A 17696-nucleotide genomic window follows, 5' to 3' on the forward strand; every position below is an offset into this window, starting at 1 on the left:
GAGGAATCAAAGGAAGAAGTCTTCCCAAGGAGTAAAGAAATATCTCATGCTGGAAACAGGGATTTCTGTACTTATTTCTTCATTTGGTCTGATCCAGTTCTAAGATCCTTTCCTCAGTGTTTAAGTAATATTTTCAAGTAAAAACTTGTGCAAGAAATGTTATGCATTTTTAGGAAGGATTGAGTCAAATGCCGCTTTATTTATTGGGTGTTAAAACAGTTCAGGTGGTTTGCCACAGGATAGGTACTCATTTCATGTCTCTGTTACTTTAAGAACCCAATATTCCCTAAGTTTTTAAGAGTTTTTCTTTTCCTTTTTCCAGCTACTCCTGGTGTTCTAAACGAATACTCATTAGTCATTCTGGAGATGGACTTGCTGTCTGGAACCTACCTCTTGGCAGTCTTATTAGCCTGTATTGTATTCCAATCTGGCGCACAGGAGAAGAATTACACCGTGCGGGAAGAACTGCCTGAAAATGTCCTCATTGGCAATTTGCTCAAGGATCTTAACCTAACACTGGACCCAGACGTGCCCCTTTCCTCACCACTGCAGTTCAAGCTCGTGTACAAGACTGGGGATGTGCCGCTGGTCAGGGTAGAGGAGAACACTGGGGAGATTTTCACGGCTGCAAACCGCATCGACCGGGAGAAGCTCTGTGCCGGCATCTTCAGCGAGAACCGCTGCTTCTATGAGGTGGAGGTGGCTGTTTTACCTGATGAAGTTTTCAGACTGGTCAAGATCAGATTCCTAATAGAGGATATAAATGACAACGCCCCCCTTTTTCCCTCGACGGTGATTAACATCTCTATCCCTGAAAACACAGCAATTAATTCTCGCTATTCTGTCCCGTCTGCCATCGATCCGGACATCGGTGTCAATGGGATTCAGCATTATGAGCTGCTCAAGGTGGGTCTCTTCCATTCTTCTGTGTAACTGTCTGTGTTACTGTCTTCCCACAAATGTTGCCAGTCCTTACCACACCATTAGAATTCCGAAGGTGTGTGCCAGAGCTGTGGTGCAGTGCAGGTATGTCTTGAAGTGTGAATCTGTACCCCTGAGTGCATTTACTGCACTGTACCTTCACTTTGTGGAGAGCTGTTTGTGCATGTGCATATCTGTGTAACACTGTGATGAAACATCCATGTCTCCGTGAGCTCTCTACCAAAATTCAAAGTGTTTGTACTCTTTGGCTGTCAGTTGTCTTAGACCATGAAAGGTGGGTGACAGTGCCAAGTGCAATAGTATTTTGCATTAGGTTTATGTCTCCCATCTTTTTGTAAACATTTTTTTTTGTTGATGTCTCTTGCACAACTGTTAGATTTGAGCAGTAGAACTTCGCCCAGAAGTTGATGTGATGCTCATCTGTATATTGATGAGCTGTTCCACAATGAGAGAGTCCATTTGTCAAAGCAGCTTTGTAGTGTCTGGGCAGGAGAAAGTCCAAGATATGCACAAATGCAAGGATAGCAGTGCCAGTGCAAATATTTCTTATTCTTCTTTCTTTTACTCTTTCTACCCAAGAACAGGAGAACTGCAATTAAGGAACAAAAGAATAACATAAAAGCATGTGGTGTTTATATAAACAAGAGTGTGTGATTGCTAAATACAGGATAACTTTCATTTGAGTTCGCTAAAATAGAGAGTTTAGAACAAGAAAGACACTTGTCCTAAAACTATTGGGGGAAGCTGAAAATGCCTTCATTTCCCTTGATTTGGAAGAAGAATTTATTTTGTGGTTTGGCTGCTCAGCAACCAATCTGACACTCATTAATGACTAGAAAAATACAGACTATATAGGCCAATATATTTCTTGACTGACTTGATAGCTGAGATTCACATATACCAGTACTTACTAACAATTTAATAAAACTATTTTTTCTTTTATTTTTGCTCTTTTAAATTGCTTGGAACATGAAGTAGTTGTGTTAGTGTGGGACCTAAGCTGGACAAAGACAAAAATCTCTTTCAGAAAACTGCATCCCACTGGGCATTTCTAGTAAGCCATCCAAAAGGTAAAAAAAAAAAAAAAAGAAATCCCACATATGCCTGTCTGCTCTCAGTGTAGCCAAGGCTTTTAAGAACTTGCTATAATGTTCAAGGTCTGTTTAGTAAGCTTTTTAAAACCTTTCCTAGGTTATATGGAGAGCAGGTATATTTATGTGCATGATTTTGTTTGGGTTTTTTTTAGATAGCCAAGCAGAAGCATCCACTAGGATGCAGTCTTCTTTATTTGGCATATTAGATGAGATTCTGTGGAATGAATAACAGCATATTAAATAAATAACAGTAGGACTGGAAAATAACAAAAAATCCAGGGTTACAGACAAAATGTGGCAAAATAATACCTGGTCTAAACAGAGAAATGTTAGTTATCTGAGAGAAAAGTGCTGTTATTGTAGGAAAAGGAAAACTATAGAAAATGGCAAAATCAGGAGTCCCTGGGACTGAGTGAGCAACAGTTCAGATCACCACAATAGCAGACTTGTTTTTGAGTTTATTTTCGGACTGTGTATTCAGAAAGAAAATGTAAGAGATCAGCAGAGTGGTAGCACATTTGTGTCACACAAGTGGGAGCTCGTCTAAAATACAAACTACAGCTCTACCAAAGGTAGTGTAGCTCATAAGGCCTTGTCTAGAGATGCAGTGTGAGATAAGATGCTCTGCCAGAGAGGGCTTTTACCAATAAATGTGCAAATAACTTTCAAATAACAAATTACTTAATTTTTAATTAGGGGAAAAAAAAAAAAGAACCTGTTGTATGTTGATTCAAGTGTCTCTGAAAAACTGCTTTTACCACATAATGGAAAGAAAGGTGATGAGGTTAAACACACACTGGTATGGACTGAATGTTCTGAAATCTTGTGCTGCACATGCCACAACTGAAATAATTTGTAAAATTACAGCCTTGTAGTCAGATCTTCTAAAGAAATTAAATGCATTTTTCTCTTGCATGCCTGTTGTTCAGGTACTTTTTGAGTTATGGATCCACTGCCTTCAAATAAGTCAGCAATTCCACGTACCTTGGGAAATATCTGTAAAGCCATGAAGGTGTTTAGGGCAGCCAGACACCCTTTGGAATAGTATGTCTAGTTTCTATTGGTAGTTTTTAAATGTTAATATCAAAAGTGAACATAAGAGGAATAAAAAAGTAGAAGAAATGAAAGATTCTGGTGAACAGGCAGGAAATCCAACATATATTGCAGAGGAAGGCCATGAAGATGATTAGAGCAATGAAACACCTCTCCTATGAGGAAAGACTGAGAGAATTGGGATTGTTCAGCCTGGAGAAAGAAGGCTCTAGGGTGACCTTTTTGAGGCCTTCCAGTACCTGGAGAGGATGCAAGAGAGTTGGAGAGGACCTTTTAACCTGGGACAGTGGAAGGTGTTCCTGCACATGGCAGGGGATTGTAACAAGATGACCCTTAAGGTCCTATCCACCCAAACTGTTCTGTGATTCTGTGATATACATGGATCCATCCCTCCCTGGGGAAGATTAAGGAGATGAAAAAGGAAGGAAGAGTTGTGGTACCTGAGAATTCTTTCCTGGGTAATACTGAAATACAAAGAGGGAGAGTGACAGGCACACGAGGGTGGCGTTGCTTCTGCTTACCTTTCCTCCCCAAATACTCTTTATGTGCATTATCCTCCTCTGGTTTTTGATGTACACTCTGAAGATACTGATGTCTTCTGGCTTCGGAGATGTGTTGACCTTTTCCTTCCTTCTATAACCAGCATAGAGAAACATGGGGAAGCTGCAGAACAGAGACTGTTGTGCCTTCTGAGCAGGACGAGTCTGGCAGGGCTGACATGACAGTCGTGGGGAATTTTGGGAAGCACACAATATGAAACTGATGGGCAGGGCAGCTTACTTGGAGGATGGTAGAGGAGCAGGAGATGATAAGATAGGAAAATCCCTTCATAGAAGCAGAAAAGCTGATGCTTAATTGTGTGCGCAGCATCGGAGTGAAATGTGTTGCTCTGTATTTTGGAGAGAAAGTAATAGAAAATTGATAAGTTGTGCAGAGAAGGTTTTCCATTTATACTTCAATTTTGAAAGAAATTCAGTTAAAATTTGCTTGTTGCCTGTGTGAAGCCCAGATCTATTTTGCCAGAAGATAGATTTTTCCCATTACAATGTCTAAAAAAAGAATAAACCTCTCTCTACAAACTCAGATGAATCGTTTATAGGTTTTTAACATATTTTCAGTAACTCTGTAGCTCCTTGGGAAGGTAACCATCATGTGTTACAACATTTCCTCACTTTGTTACACTTACCTTACTGGCCCTTTCAAAGTGTGGGGAAAAGGTTACATGTAATTGTTATATTCAGTTTCTTTTGCAAAGTACATAAAAAAATGATAAAGTCTTTTAACTGTATGAAAGACTTTCATGTTATTTTAATATCTTCCCTCTTTCTAAAAATTTTTTTGAAAGAGTAGAAAACAAAATTATATATATATATATATATATCCTCTGGGTTCAGTGCTATGTGGAAGCTCTGTAATGCAGAATTTGACTTATTTAAAACAAGAGAGTGCTTTGATTACTACACAAATTAGCACTTGAGTATTTTTTGTCTACCTGCATTTTATCAAAACATACCTCAATGGAGAATAACTTCTTTATATGTAACTGATTTGTGATATGAAGCTTCAAAACTTCCCAGGTGTCTGAAATGGATGAACTCTAAAAAGACAACAGTTTTGCTGTTAGTAGAAAAGAGGACACAGTCATGCAAGGCAACTTGCTGTTATCCAAAGGAGTTGTTGTGCAAAGAATTATAAAAGATTGTGTTTCTCTGCTGAGGTGCCCAAAGGTGACCATGGAGAGGATGACATGAAGGTTTCACATGGTAAACAGTGTTTACTGTGAACAAGGGTAGGAGGGAGAACTTAGATCATATTTAACAATAAAAGAAAAGGCATTTAAAATGAGAAACAGCTGGATTGGGCAGCAAGATGGCACAACAGTGATGGCAGGAGTTGGTAGAAAGGGCAGCTAAGACAGTGAAGTAGTTCAGAGAAAAAAATGGCCAGGTGGAAACCCACTGATTTTTGTCTCAGTTGAGGTAACTACTTAAAGCATAAATGGGAAATGATAGGGAAAAAGAGTTGGGCATTCATAAACAGAAGTAGTATCTTAAAATAGAAGGATGCAAGAGCAAATTTTAAACTGAAACTTTAATAAACAGTGATTCCTGATTCAGGATTAATCTAAATATACTAGTGTTCTGGTTTAGCCCATTAGGCAACTAAGCCTACAGGGCTTCGTTCACCTCTTCAGGGCATTCCCATCATTCCCAGACTGATGTAACCTGTACGTTGTCCCTGGCAATGCCACTACAGTGTTATAAATACCTACATGCTGTTGTTGATTACACTACTTCAGTACACTTATATTTGAGTTCAAGGCAAACTAATATTTAGTATAACCTGATTAATATACTTAGAATGGAAAGGCGTCACAGGCTTCTGCTTTGAGTACGAAGATTTTAGTGTGAAGCATTTCTTTGTTCTATTGGATGTTAAAAAGGGGAGCTGGTTCAGAGTCAAATTGCAGCTTGGAGTACTGCAATGGAGAGTCACATGTCCTTCCAAAAGGATTCATATAAGTGCATGTTTTAAATAATATTTTAATATTGATTACTTAGTATTTCTTGTCAAGTAGAATGTCGTATACATTAGAAGTTGCATAGTTGCAACAGGAACAGAGCATTTTCTTCTGTGAGCTAATCCTGTGTGCTGATAGGTTGTTGCTTTAATCTGTAACAGTTTAGGGAGGAAATTAGATTGGTGTTACTGGTTTAGTTCTGTTTCTTTGACCTATCACAGTAGTTCTGCTGTATTTACCTGTCAGAAGCAGCTGGTGCATTCCTTCTAGAATAATATAATAATCTTTTTGTAGTTGTCAGTTCATACCTCTGTAATCTGACAAAATAGATTCTCACTCAGTCTAGCAGTACGTCAGTCTTGCCTCTGATGAGGAGAGTTAAATCTTCCTGCTGTAAATCATCTTTGTGATGTCTTTCAGTAGAAGTTTCCTCTTCTTTCTGATACAGTTTATCAATTCCATGGCCCACGAAAGGTGGAGATCACAAATCATCATATTTCAAGCCAGCTTTTGCAACTAGGTTATTTCTGAGTCTCATAGTAGTTCCAGATCAAGTAGCTCATATCACTATCAAGATCAAGAATAGAAGATGTGTTTTATGTAAAAAGAAATCTAGAGAGGTAGTTAAATTTACAGAATAGATTTGTAGTTAAATGAGAATCAGAAATCCCAATTAATGAAGTCTGGGTCTATAATTATACTGTCAGCAGTGACACGGATTTGAAAGTCAAAACTGTAACAGTGGAGGAGGGCAAACAGGACTTTTCTGTGGTCTCCTTGTGTTTAAATGTTGCACCAGGATTACCTAGAAGATCAGTACATAGAGAAAAAGGGAGATAGAATGGTTAAGTTCCCTGCAAACTCAGTACACAGTGACACAGACTTAGATTTTTGTAACACGGTGTTCACCAGATCAACTTCACTGTCCCAAACATGAGCTGCATGAACCTCTCATTTCTGTCCTTTTTTATCCTTTCATTCCTTTCAGTGGGAGCTGAAGCATCAACCCTCACTTTTACTCTCCAACTATGTTTGAATGAGGGAGTATCTCACAGCTAGTCACACTGGAATTAATGTGGATTAAATTAATGTGGATAATTCTTCTGGGTAGGCTTCAGCAGCATGAGAGGACAGTGAAGTGGTATATTGGCCCTTTAAGTAGGTCATAGAAAGCCTGAGGTGGTTGTTATCAACATCTGCATTCTGTGAAAAAACTGCCAAGATAGAGCTTTTTTCCTGCATGTAAACAGATATTTATTAATATTGTCAGGTCTTACTGAATATTGCAGCTAGACACAAATATGATTAAGCAGTTCCAGTTAATTTTTCTCCTGCTATCAAAAATTCTTTGTAAATTTATTGTAGCCCACTAATAGCAAAGTATTCTTGCACTTTCTAATTTCTTTTTTATTAGCAACCCTGTCTAGTAAATGTGGCTGAATTTTTTACATTTATTTTATGCTGTAGTTAAACATGCACCTTCTTACAAATCCTCCCCCCTCATTAACCCATTTTACTTACTGTATGAAATATATGATTCTTATGAGAAAGTCTTGTAATGGAATAAAAATATTGTAGTAGTAATTTGTCTAGAGAAATCTGGACAGACAAGTGGTCATCTGTGAACGTATTTTGAAAAAGTCAGTGGGTCTGAGCTTTAAAAGGGAAAAACAGCTGATTTGCATTCTTACAGCTCTGAGTGTCTCTGAGGAGATAAAACTCTGCTCTGACTGGTGGTAGCGAGTCAAGAGTCAAGGTAATTGCCTCTTGTTGGTTGATACAAGGCTCCTTTAGGGTGGTTTATGGCATTATTGCTGTAAAACTGTCAGGTTCCGTTATCCTGACATCCCTTTGGGGATTGAATGAGGACTGGAGGAGAAAGTCTTGCTTCCAGGCACGGCGAGTTCAGTGAGTTAGAGTGAGGGACAAGTTGGTGTATCTTGCTGCATTCGAGGCTCTGATTTTCACACTAGCTGTCATGAAACAATACTATATAACTTAGCATGTTTCTGAGGGGAAGGGATGATAGACTCAAGCTGGAAGGCACAAATCTGTCAAATGGAGAACTTCATCTATCTTAGATGAACATTATCTTTTGCTGACGTCCGGACAGATCAGATTGCCAGTTACCACAGATGTGGTGATGCTTTCTGAGCACAAAAGACTAAGGGTTTGTTTGCACAGTGCTCTGGAAACCAAGTATAGACTACACAGAGAAATGAGCATTTTCCCAAAATACATTGAGAAAACAATTGTTTCATTTATAAGGAAAGAAATGGCCAATTACACAATCTATAATGCTCTGAACAGAAAGCCACAATAATAGCACTAAAATACCCCTCATCTAAATGAAATTATACTTTGTTTTGCATCTATGCATGATATTGGAACTGCAAATCTGCAACGTCAAGCCAAGTTACAAAAGGTGTGTTGTATTCCTAAGCAGCTACACTGGAGTAGCCTCATGTGAATGGTGAATTTTTGTGTTTACAAAGGCAATGTAATGCACCTCTGAGGCAAATTTCTAGAAAAATATGAAATGTCATGTTCAAAATCAGCTAAAGTAACTTTTATGCTAATAATGTGTTCTCGATTTTAATTTTGCTTTTGGCTTTGTACTATTGGATTTTAGTGATAAAGATTTAAATATTCTTAGCTAGTCCCCCCCCAAATACATTGTATATAATATTTTTCTTCCTTTTAAGAAGAAGTACAAGGAAGAGAAATAGGTAAATCTAAAATTTTATTCTTTTAGCTATCAAAGAATATATTTAAATTGAGTGTCAACTATGGATTGTGGCACTTGACTGCATTAGTACGGTTATTTTTATTCCTGAAAGAAAGGTTTATTGCAAAGTAATTTATACTCTCTAACCCAGAAACATAATTGGTCTGAACACTTAAGTCCCATAGAGCTTTTGAAGCTGGGACACATAGCAAAGAGCATTTTAGACAATTCTGAAGAAACAAAAAGAAACATTGGGAAAAGGAATGAATTCTGAGTCATCAGCTGTCAGTATTGAAATACATTTTTCTCTTATTGTGCTGTAATTGCTGGCTCTATTAATGTGATGTGTATTCTTGCTTTGGTTATTGCTGATGTTCCAAAGTCGAATAATTGTAGTTTATTCTCTGCTTTTTCAAGCAAATTGACATTTTCTGTTTCTCTTTTTCTCTTCTCTTTTTCTTTTGAGTCAGGATATTCCTCTGTGCTTTTCAGAATGGGATATTATATGACTTTTTTACTTGGAGACTGTATTTTCCTCTTTATTTTAACCCAGCCATATAATTTTCATCCTCATTTCCATTAGGGATTTTTCAAAAAAAGCTGCAGCAGTTCAAAAGGTATAAACAAAAGAGTAGTTTCTGTTTTTTTCCTCAACCTGCTTCCCATCTAATATAAAAAATAGTATTCTGTCACTTACATATAATTTTTTTGTGAATAGACCTTTCTTTGGAAAGCCAACAAATATTGTGAATACCATAATTTGGAAGTCAGTCTTACAAACAGACCCTGAAGGATTGATAGAATTTTCCTGCTTTCCATCAGCCTTGCACACCTTTTGTTGTTTTACCTAAATGAAGTATTCATCCAAAATGAATATCCAAGATACTTGCTATTATTGTCCAGTATCAGAACTTGAACAATTTCCTTGAAGTTTCTAGATTACTTAGTTCTGTGTCAGATTTTACACTAATTGAATGTTTTTTTTTTTTCATTTAAATTCTGAAGTAGTCCAGTAGTTGTCTCTCACTCCCCAAAAATTGTCATTCAGGAGAAAAATGTTCTTAGTGTGTGTTTTAATATTTGCTTCTGAATATTTTTGGTTTTTTATAATTCAGATTTTGAAATGCATTTTATTAAGACTTCTTTATCCTTTTGTTATATACATTCACAGATAATCTTAGCTGTACTTTTGTCTTTTCAGTCTCTCCTTGTCTCTGTTTCCAAAGTGTGCAACTTCCTCACAAGGGGCAGTGGAGGGACAGGCACTGATCTCTGCTCTGTGGTGACCAGTGACAGGACCCAAGGGAAAGGTTGGAATTGAGTCAGGGGAGGTTTAGGTTGGATCTCAGGAAAAGGTTCTTCCCCCAGAGGGTGGTTGGGCACTGAAGAGGCTCCCCAGGGTAGTGGGCACAGCACCAAGGCTGAGAGAATTCAAGGAGCATTTGGGCAACACTCTCAGGGACGGGGTGGGATTGTTGGGGTGTCCTGTGCAGGGCCAGGAGTTGGACTTGGGTGATCCTTGTGGGTCCCTTCCAGCTCAGGATATTCTGTGATTCTCTGATTATCTCTGCCAGCCTTGCTGAGTACCAAACAGAACGGACAGCAATAGAACTTGTTTTGTTTCTCTGCTGGTTTTCGCTTTCAAGGTTGCTTGGGGGGGGGGGTGGGCTCCTAAGAGGCAAAAGCACGTGCACTTCAACCATAATGAAGAGAAAAATAAGCATTGTTAAAAAAAAAAAAAAAAATTGTTCAAAGAATCTGATTGCAGAAATAAAAAGGACACAAACCACCCCAATGGTCTTTCTCAGTATTGTGTTATGTGGATGGCAGGATGATTATTTGCAATGTTTACGACTTCTAAAAAAGATCAAATTTATCATCATTCTTCCTACCAAACTTTGGAGAGAATAAATGAGCAATCTGAATATAGTTGTTTTTTTTTTTTTTTATTTAGGGCAGTGCTGTATGCAAAATAGTGATGTCAGTTGTCTTGAAGTCCCAGTCTCATTTTGTAGTGGTTTCTAAGCCAGTATCATTTGTGCTTTTGTGTTGCTTTCTGTAACACACACTCTGTGCCCTGGTGATGTGATCTTTGAGGGTCACTGAACTGTTTTTTGTTACTGGCCTGCAGAGTAGCTGTGAATGAGTCACTTCTGCTTTCCCTGCCTCAGTTTCCTGACAGCTCTGTGATGTGAGTGATACTCACTTGACTTGAGAATGGTCTTGCTGGATGAAAATGAGTTTCATCTGATCTTGTATCCTGTCTCTAACATTTGATATCAGATACTTAGGACAGATTGTAAGAACAGCACAAGCATATTTTCCCAAGCTATTCCTGAGCTTCTGCTAGTTTGAGGCTCACGGGTTTCTTGCTCAGCAGTGGTGGTTCTGCTACTCAGATTATCTACAAATAAAATTAATTTGGTTCATATTTGAAGTATGTATATGCTTGAGCTAAGATGAGGAGGAAAGGCCAAATATATAAGCAGAATTTGTTCTGCTACCCAGTTGCAGAAAACTTTGCACATACTAATGGAATATGGTTTTCTCCTAAGTTTTCCTGTGTTAAGGAACTGGAAGAACAAGGCTTTTTTAGACATGAATTTACCTTTGTGGAATTAAAACCTGGGTGGTTTAGATGCTTCCATATTATTGATTGGTTTTAATAACAACTTCATAATTATTTGACGTAGGAGCATATAATTGAGTGTTCCAGTTGGCTGAAAATCTCTCTCCCAGGCCCAAAACCTTTCACAGTCAGGTGTGTTGAAGTCATACTTTAACATCCAGGAGACTGGAAGAAATGGTAAAACCACCAGTCTCCTCATCACTCTTGTATTATTCAGGTAATACTAGAGAGTTCCCACAAACAAGAGTGAAACCTTTCAGAATCTATTTTTAGTATTGTTTTGAAGTTCAGCTACATATTTGTCACAGCGTAGCATATGCTTCAGGCCACTGAGTTTCACAAGCAAGGTAAAAAAGAAAATTCATTTTGTTACTCATTGCCACCAACAGAGACCTGACTAACAGTTGTGCACAGTGGATTTTCTTTTCCTCCTCTTTTTTCTTTTTTTTTTTCTTTCTTTTTTCTCTCTATATGCTTGTGGGTGGAACAAGTTTATCCATCAGAAGAGGTTTTAGGCTAGTAGCTTACACTGTGCTGATTGGGAATTTGCATTGGAAATATTCAGTATCACTGTAGATCAAAAGACAAAAGTTCATGCTGCAATACTCTGTGCTACCTGGATGTGGACTCACTGAAAACTAAAGAGATGTGTTACTCCACATATTACTGTGGAATGATGGGTTGGCTTTTCCTGCTGGGCAGCTGTTGGAACTAATCAGATTGTGCCTAAGAGCATAATAAGGAAAAACTTTAATAATGCTTAGCTCTCTTGGAAGCTCTGTTGCTTCAGCTGTCATACTCACTTTCACTAATTTAGTTTAGGTTTGCTGTTTTGTTAAAAGCCATAATGCTGGATTTCAAAACATATTTCACTTAATTTTACATTTCACAATGGGTACTTCCACATATATCCACAGTAGGCCTCCTCTTATGTTACCAGTAAAGTTAATTGAGTGTGGAACTAGAGTTTTACCTCTGTAGGTAGAATGCATAACAAATTTAGTGTCACCTTAGGATTTGCAGATAGTGCTCTATATTGTGAATCCACATAACAACTGAAAACACTTTTGTTGTACTGAGCAGTCCTGCAGATTTCTGTGAACAAATCAACTGAATCCTACCTTGGAGAGCACTTGCTTTGTCTTCTTTCAGTATCTTTGAATTTGACGTCTAATGACAGATGTAATATTTGGTAGAACATCCTAGGCGTGTGTTAAAAATAGAAACATGCCTAACAAAAATTTTGAATTCAGAACCAACTGTTCATTCACTGCTTCATAAACATAAAAAATTGAATTTTTGTTAATGGCTTATTACCTTAACATGCAAGAATCCTAACAAAACACTAAACTTTTTAAAATAAAGAAATAGAAATTAATTAATGTACAATTCAAGAGTTAGACTGAGTCTCTGTGTCTAAGTAGCAAATTAAGGACTGTTTAAGTTAAATTGTTTGAGGTGTGCTTTGTTTTCCATGCTGATGGCCAGTTTCCCAGATGATGAACATAAGCTAGCATGTTACTGCTGGATTTTTGTGTTCGTTTATTCTACTGGTTTTGTTTTGGTAGATTCAGCTGTTTACTTCACATTTTTAGAGTATGAAGGCTAAACTTCACATTGAATTATTCAGAGCATGTTATCATCCCCAGAGGGTGCTTTCTTCCAACCACTTTCCTAGTTCTAACCTGCATGTGGCTGAGAGATGCTGTCTTTGCTAGCAAGTGTCTGAAAGTAAGATTAATTCTCTGGGCACTGTGATGGTTGTTTAACCGGGGGTTATTATCATACAGGAGCAGTTGTGAGGAGTCTGGGGAAACTTTTCAGTTCTTGTTTGCCACACTGACACCTTTGTGGCTGAAATCATGTTAGTTGCCCAAAAGCTGCTGATATTTTGCACTGAGGAAGAGGCCGCAGGTCCAATCTCTGTGTGTGCATATTACTAAGTTTTGTTGTACCACAAACAGTATGTGTCCTGTTATTTGGAGACATCTGTTTTAGGACAGTGATTGAATTAACCTCAGGAAAGTACTTTATGTGTATCCAGACATGGGAAAGCTCGCTTTTTACTTTCACTTGGATTGTACGAGTCGTTACTGGGCAGAAATGACTTCAGCTATCTTTGCTTAATTTGCTTTTTCTGGTTTAGCACAGTTAGTGTGAGGTCAATCACATTGCTAAATAACTCTTGAGCTGTTTTATTTAACCTGGCTTTAGCCTTCCTGTGGAGATCCACCCCATCACTCACTTTACTACCAAGATTAACCACTCTCTGCATTTTTTCCAGTGAGTTGTGGGAGAGCTTGTCTCAGTTTACAATTTATTGAAGGATACATGTTACCTGGTGAGACTAATCTAGATCTTTGCAACAGGAGATGGATAATATATTTACCTTCTGAAGCTGGTGTTCTTAATCCTTAAATATTGTCTTATGGTGTTCTGTGGTTTTATAGGAGGTTTTATATTTTTTTTTTTCCTCTTAGACAGAAAATCCTTAGCCATAATTTTTAATGTATATTCACAACTGTACTGCTACTCAGGAATATGAACCGTGAACAAAAACTAAGGAGAAAAGCTGGAATGGAATCATGAGTGTTTGGTGTTTTCTCCATAAACATGACATTCTAATATTCTTAAATTTATTTCTCTTGCAAATCAGTGATATCAATTTCATCTCTGACTTTAAGTCTTGGAAATATCACAAGTGTATTCAATTAGAGTGAAATTGGAATTTTATTTTTGTTTATAGAAAGGAATATATTCTTGAGTATAACTATATAGAGAAATATATATCAAATACACTTTTAAGATTTTTGATTCCAAACTCCCAGGGAAACTTCTTCTTGGAATATAAATCATTAAGGAGCAAGTCATAGCAATTTATTTACCAGAACTTTCAATACACACAGGTAGCATGAGATTTCTTTTCCAAATTGACTTTCAGACTCGAGTTATTGCCTTACAGTAAGGAAATGTTTCTTCCTTTTTATCTTGCTTCAGTTCTAGTGATTCAGATAAATAGGAGTTAGTAACACTGGAGGAGGAAGAAGTCAAGTTGCCTTCCTGATAAATCCAGCACCAGAAAATACATCTTTGGTTTATCCCCTACATTCCTTGATCACTGTGGTGAAAAGACTTTTGTTTAATGAGTTTTAGAATTCAGTGTCCCTGGGACTATTTTTAGTATTTAGTGTCTCTCCGTGTGTCTTCTCAGCAACTGTCTCTGATTTATTACTCTGAAATTGCAGTATTATTTATTATCTTCCAATGTGCAGTGAAGTGGCATCTTGCACTTACTTACGTCACATGCTTTTGCAGTTTAATATGGTAGTTTCACTGTTATTTTCTGAGAGTAATAAAAAAAGGATAAGTTTTCATTCCTTGAAAAAGTATAGCTTTATTTCTTTCAAAAGCAAAACTGATCCCACAGAAGTTAAACATCACACACACACACACATTTTTCTTATTTTGAGTTTTACAAAGCCCTGCAGAGTGGAGGCTTTGAACGAGACTTATGGTTGGGTCACTTCAGCAGTATTTTGGGCAGGCCTAGAATTCCAAAAGCCTGTTTGTGGAATCTGGGGGAAATCTACTCCATATGGAAGATGTAAACTCTTTTCTATTAGAATTTTTTTCCTCATGCTGTTGTATTTTTGTCCAGATGAATAGTGAATTTTCTGCACTAAGGCTGTGGATTTTTTTAATGTCAACATTCATAAAACAGTGAGACATGCACATTATGAAAGTTTTGTCAACATTTTTTCCTAAAAGTGTAAACATAAAGGGAAGATACAGTGCTTTAGCCCACAGCTGAACTTTAGCTTTTGAAGGGTCTTAGATCAAATAAGACAATCTTGTTAAATAACCCCTTGAAAAAGCTACAGCATCAGAGGTTAGGGTATGGATTTGTCTTGTTTAGGATGCCATGGATTTAAAGATATACAGCTCAGCTGAATTTTTGTGTATGTGTGTGTGTAAGAGGGAATGAGAGAGCAACTATACATTAATGAATGTTGATTTGCAAATATTTATACTTCTTTTTAACAAAGGGCACAGGTTTCCAGTCTCCTATTTTTTGTTTTTCCGTTCGTCACAAGCCAAATCCATTTGTACCTATCACCCTCAGTTTCCACTGAAATTATTGGAAGCTGAGGATGCCAGACAATCTCTGCTTCAGGGTAAAGGAATTTCCAGAAATGCCTCAGTTGTTTCTATTTTCTTGTGTACAAGTGGCTGTCAGTTTTCATCTCCTTCCACCTGAAAGTCCTGATGTGCTCACAGAGCAGGTAGTGAGCAGGAGGGCACTGCAGGTTCACAGCGCACCAACACCCCGGCAGTGTCCGCCTGAGAGCTCCAAAATGTGCCACTGGGAGCCTCAGAGACCTTGTTTGGCTGTCGAGGCCAAATGAGGCTGTGATTTAGGAGCTGTTGTGAGCAGCAATACAGAATTGTTAGTGCTTCCCTCCAAAGGCACAGTGCTGCGTTAGAGACTTGTGCTCATTTATTTCTCTTTTTCAGAGACACTCAGTTCGGTGCCTGTTGCTGTTCTCAGCTAGGAAATTGAGCAAATATGTAGTTGTCACACAGATATAATGCAAATATTCACTTGTGGAATATATTGTTGCCTCACATAAATCCTAATTTTTTTTTCTTCATTATGGATCTATAGCGGAACTCCAAAGACAGGAACATACTGAAGGGCAAGTCAGGTATCTGGAGCTTTATCATGGCAATTCAGAGTAAAGCTCAAACATATTTCATACCTGAATCTGTGTCCCCTCAGGTTTATTGAAAATGTAGGGTTTTGTTCAATAGAATGTCTGTGAACATTTCTGAACAACTATAATAGAGGAGATTAAGAGGGGAGATTATCTCCCTGGTTGTTACCAGCTGCTATTGACGTCTCTTGTTTTGGTCAAAGTATCTCTAAATGAGAGAACTTTGTTTGAAGTTTAAAATTCTAAAGTTTCGTTTGCAAACTTTAACATTTTAAAGTTTATCTTTAAACATGATTGGTAATTCAGAAGTGATTGCCTTTTTCAGATAAGCTGCAAGCCTCGGACAATCAATAAAATGTCTCTGTACTTCAATTTCCTTTCTTTAGTTAGTGTGCTCTTACTCTTTATGTGGCAAGAGTATCGTGAACATAGATTCCTTAAAGTTTTGGAGTGCAGCTGCATATTTTTCTGAAATATATAATTGTGTGTCTACAGTGCATTGTGGAAGACTACTCAAGAATGGCCCAGTTTTTTGGAAAGCAATTATCTTGGTAATTTTATGTCAGGTTCTTGAAGTAACGTGGATACACCATTACTCCTACCTCAGTTTGTAGAGATAGATGAAATTAATTTTTATTAAAAGAGAAGCTTCAGGTTTCTGTTTTCTTTTAGGTTTTGGATTTGTTTGTTTGTTTTTAATTACAATCCATTTTTCAAAAGAGAAATTAGATTTCATTATAAAAAAACAGCCCAACCTGAAACAGCATTTCAGAGACCAGAGCTGTAATACGGAAAAAGAGTTAGTCATTAAACCTGGTGTTGTCTTGAAAATGTGAAGTGTATGTGTGTTGCCACTTTCCAGCTCTTCCTGTTCTCTTCCCTGTAAAACTTGTAGATTAAAAATATTAACACTTTTTAAGTATATACTTTCAGGCTTGCTTAAGTGTAGACTGGAGAAATTAGGGCAGCAAAAAAGTAAACATATTAAAAATATGGTATTCACTGTCTCTAATTGTTTTTCCTCAGTGAAGTGAACATGATCAAATAAACACATTCCACAACTAAATGTCAGGAATTGAGTAGGATGCAAAAATATTCCACCTTATAAAAAAATATCTCTATCTTATAGCTATCTATCTTAGAAAATAAAGTTCAGAGTGTTTAGAATATGGCAAGATTCAAAGGCAATCTTTGCAGAAAGAGTCAAATCATCTAAAAGGCTTGAGGAGCAATGTAATTGTTAGAACTGTTTAAGTTTTGTTACAGTAACATAAAGAAGTAATTTCCTGTTCAGGTAAACTCCACAGCCCTTTTTTCTTCTTTTTCAGAGAATCAGTATTAGATGCATTGATTGTCTGCTTCTTCATTCCATGTTGTACTTTTTACTGTTCCTTCCCAGTATGAAATGGTTCATTATAACCCTTGTGTTCTATTGATCCCATCTCCAGTGTTTTACTTGCTGCCTGCTTCACAGGACAAGTACAGTTTTGTGTGGGGTTGTGTACATGGAGAGGAGATTGTTGGCAGTGTTTTGCATTTGTAGAAGCTCTTATAGAATTGCAGGTAGAAAAGAAGCAAGTTATGATATAGACAATGCTGGTAATATGATGTCCTTAACTTTAACGTAGGAACAGAGCTAATTAGGATTCCAAATGTACAAAATGCACTTTAGGTTTATGCATAATTGGAAGCTTCCAAGTCCTATTTTTGTAGCTGATCTGGACCTTTAAGTTCTGTTTATTCCAACCTAAGCTTTTGCTTGCTTCAAAGGAAACCGATTGAAACAGTGCATAACACTGACAGAAAATCATAAATTACCAAAAGTCATAGGAATCTTGGCCTACAGATGAAAAGGCTGTAGATTCTTTGACAAAGAGAATGTTTCAAATCTGTAAGCAAATTTGCATCTGCTGAGGTTTGCGTTATAAACATTTCTTACCTTTGTAATTTTCTTTTTCTCCCTTGAAGTTCTGCCACTCAGTTCACGAGGTACTGCCAGTACTAGGAACACATA

The 17696-nt window shown here is 37.4% G+C and overlaps 1 protein-coding gene across 2 annotated transcripts in view; it reads left to right on the forward strand.

Moving 5' to 3' along the window:
* The window catches only part of LOC113994803 (protocadherin-11 X-linked-like), a 459611-nt gene that overhangs the window by 45663 nt on the left and 396252 nt on the right, over positions 1 to 17696 (forward strand). For both annotated transcript variants that reach the window (XM_027734230.2, XM_027734228.2), the window contains exon 2: positions 323 to 906. In XM_027734230.2, the coding sequence (XP_027590031.1) occupies positions 367 to 906 (540 nt within the window). In that variant the 5' untranslated portion in view covers positions 323 to 366. The remainder of the gene's footprint in view (positions 1 to 322; positions 907 to 17696) is intronic.

The sequence above is a fragment of the Pipra filicauda genome, unplaced genomic scaffold, assembly GCF_003945595.2.
Source record: "Pipra filicauda isolate LSUMZ 115617 unplaced genomic scaffold, ASM394559v2 scaffold178_size1475342_pilon, whole genome shotgun sequence".
Classification (NCBI taxonomy): Eukaryota; Metazoa; Chordata; class Aves; order Passeriformes; family Pipridae; genus Pipra; species Pipra filicauda.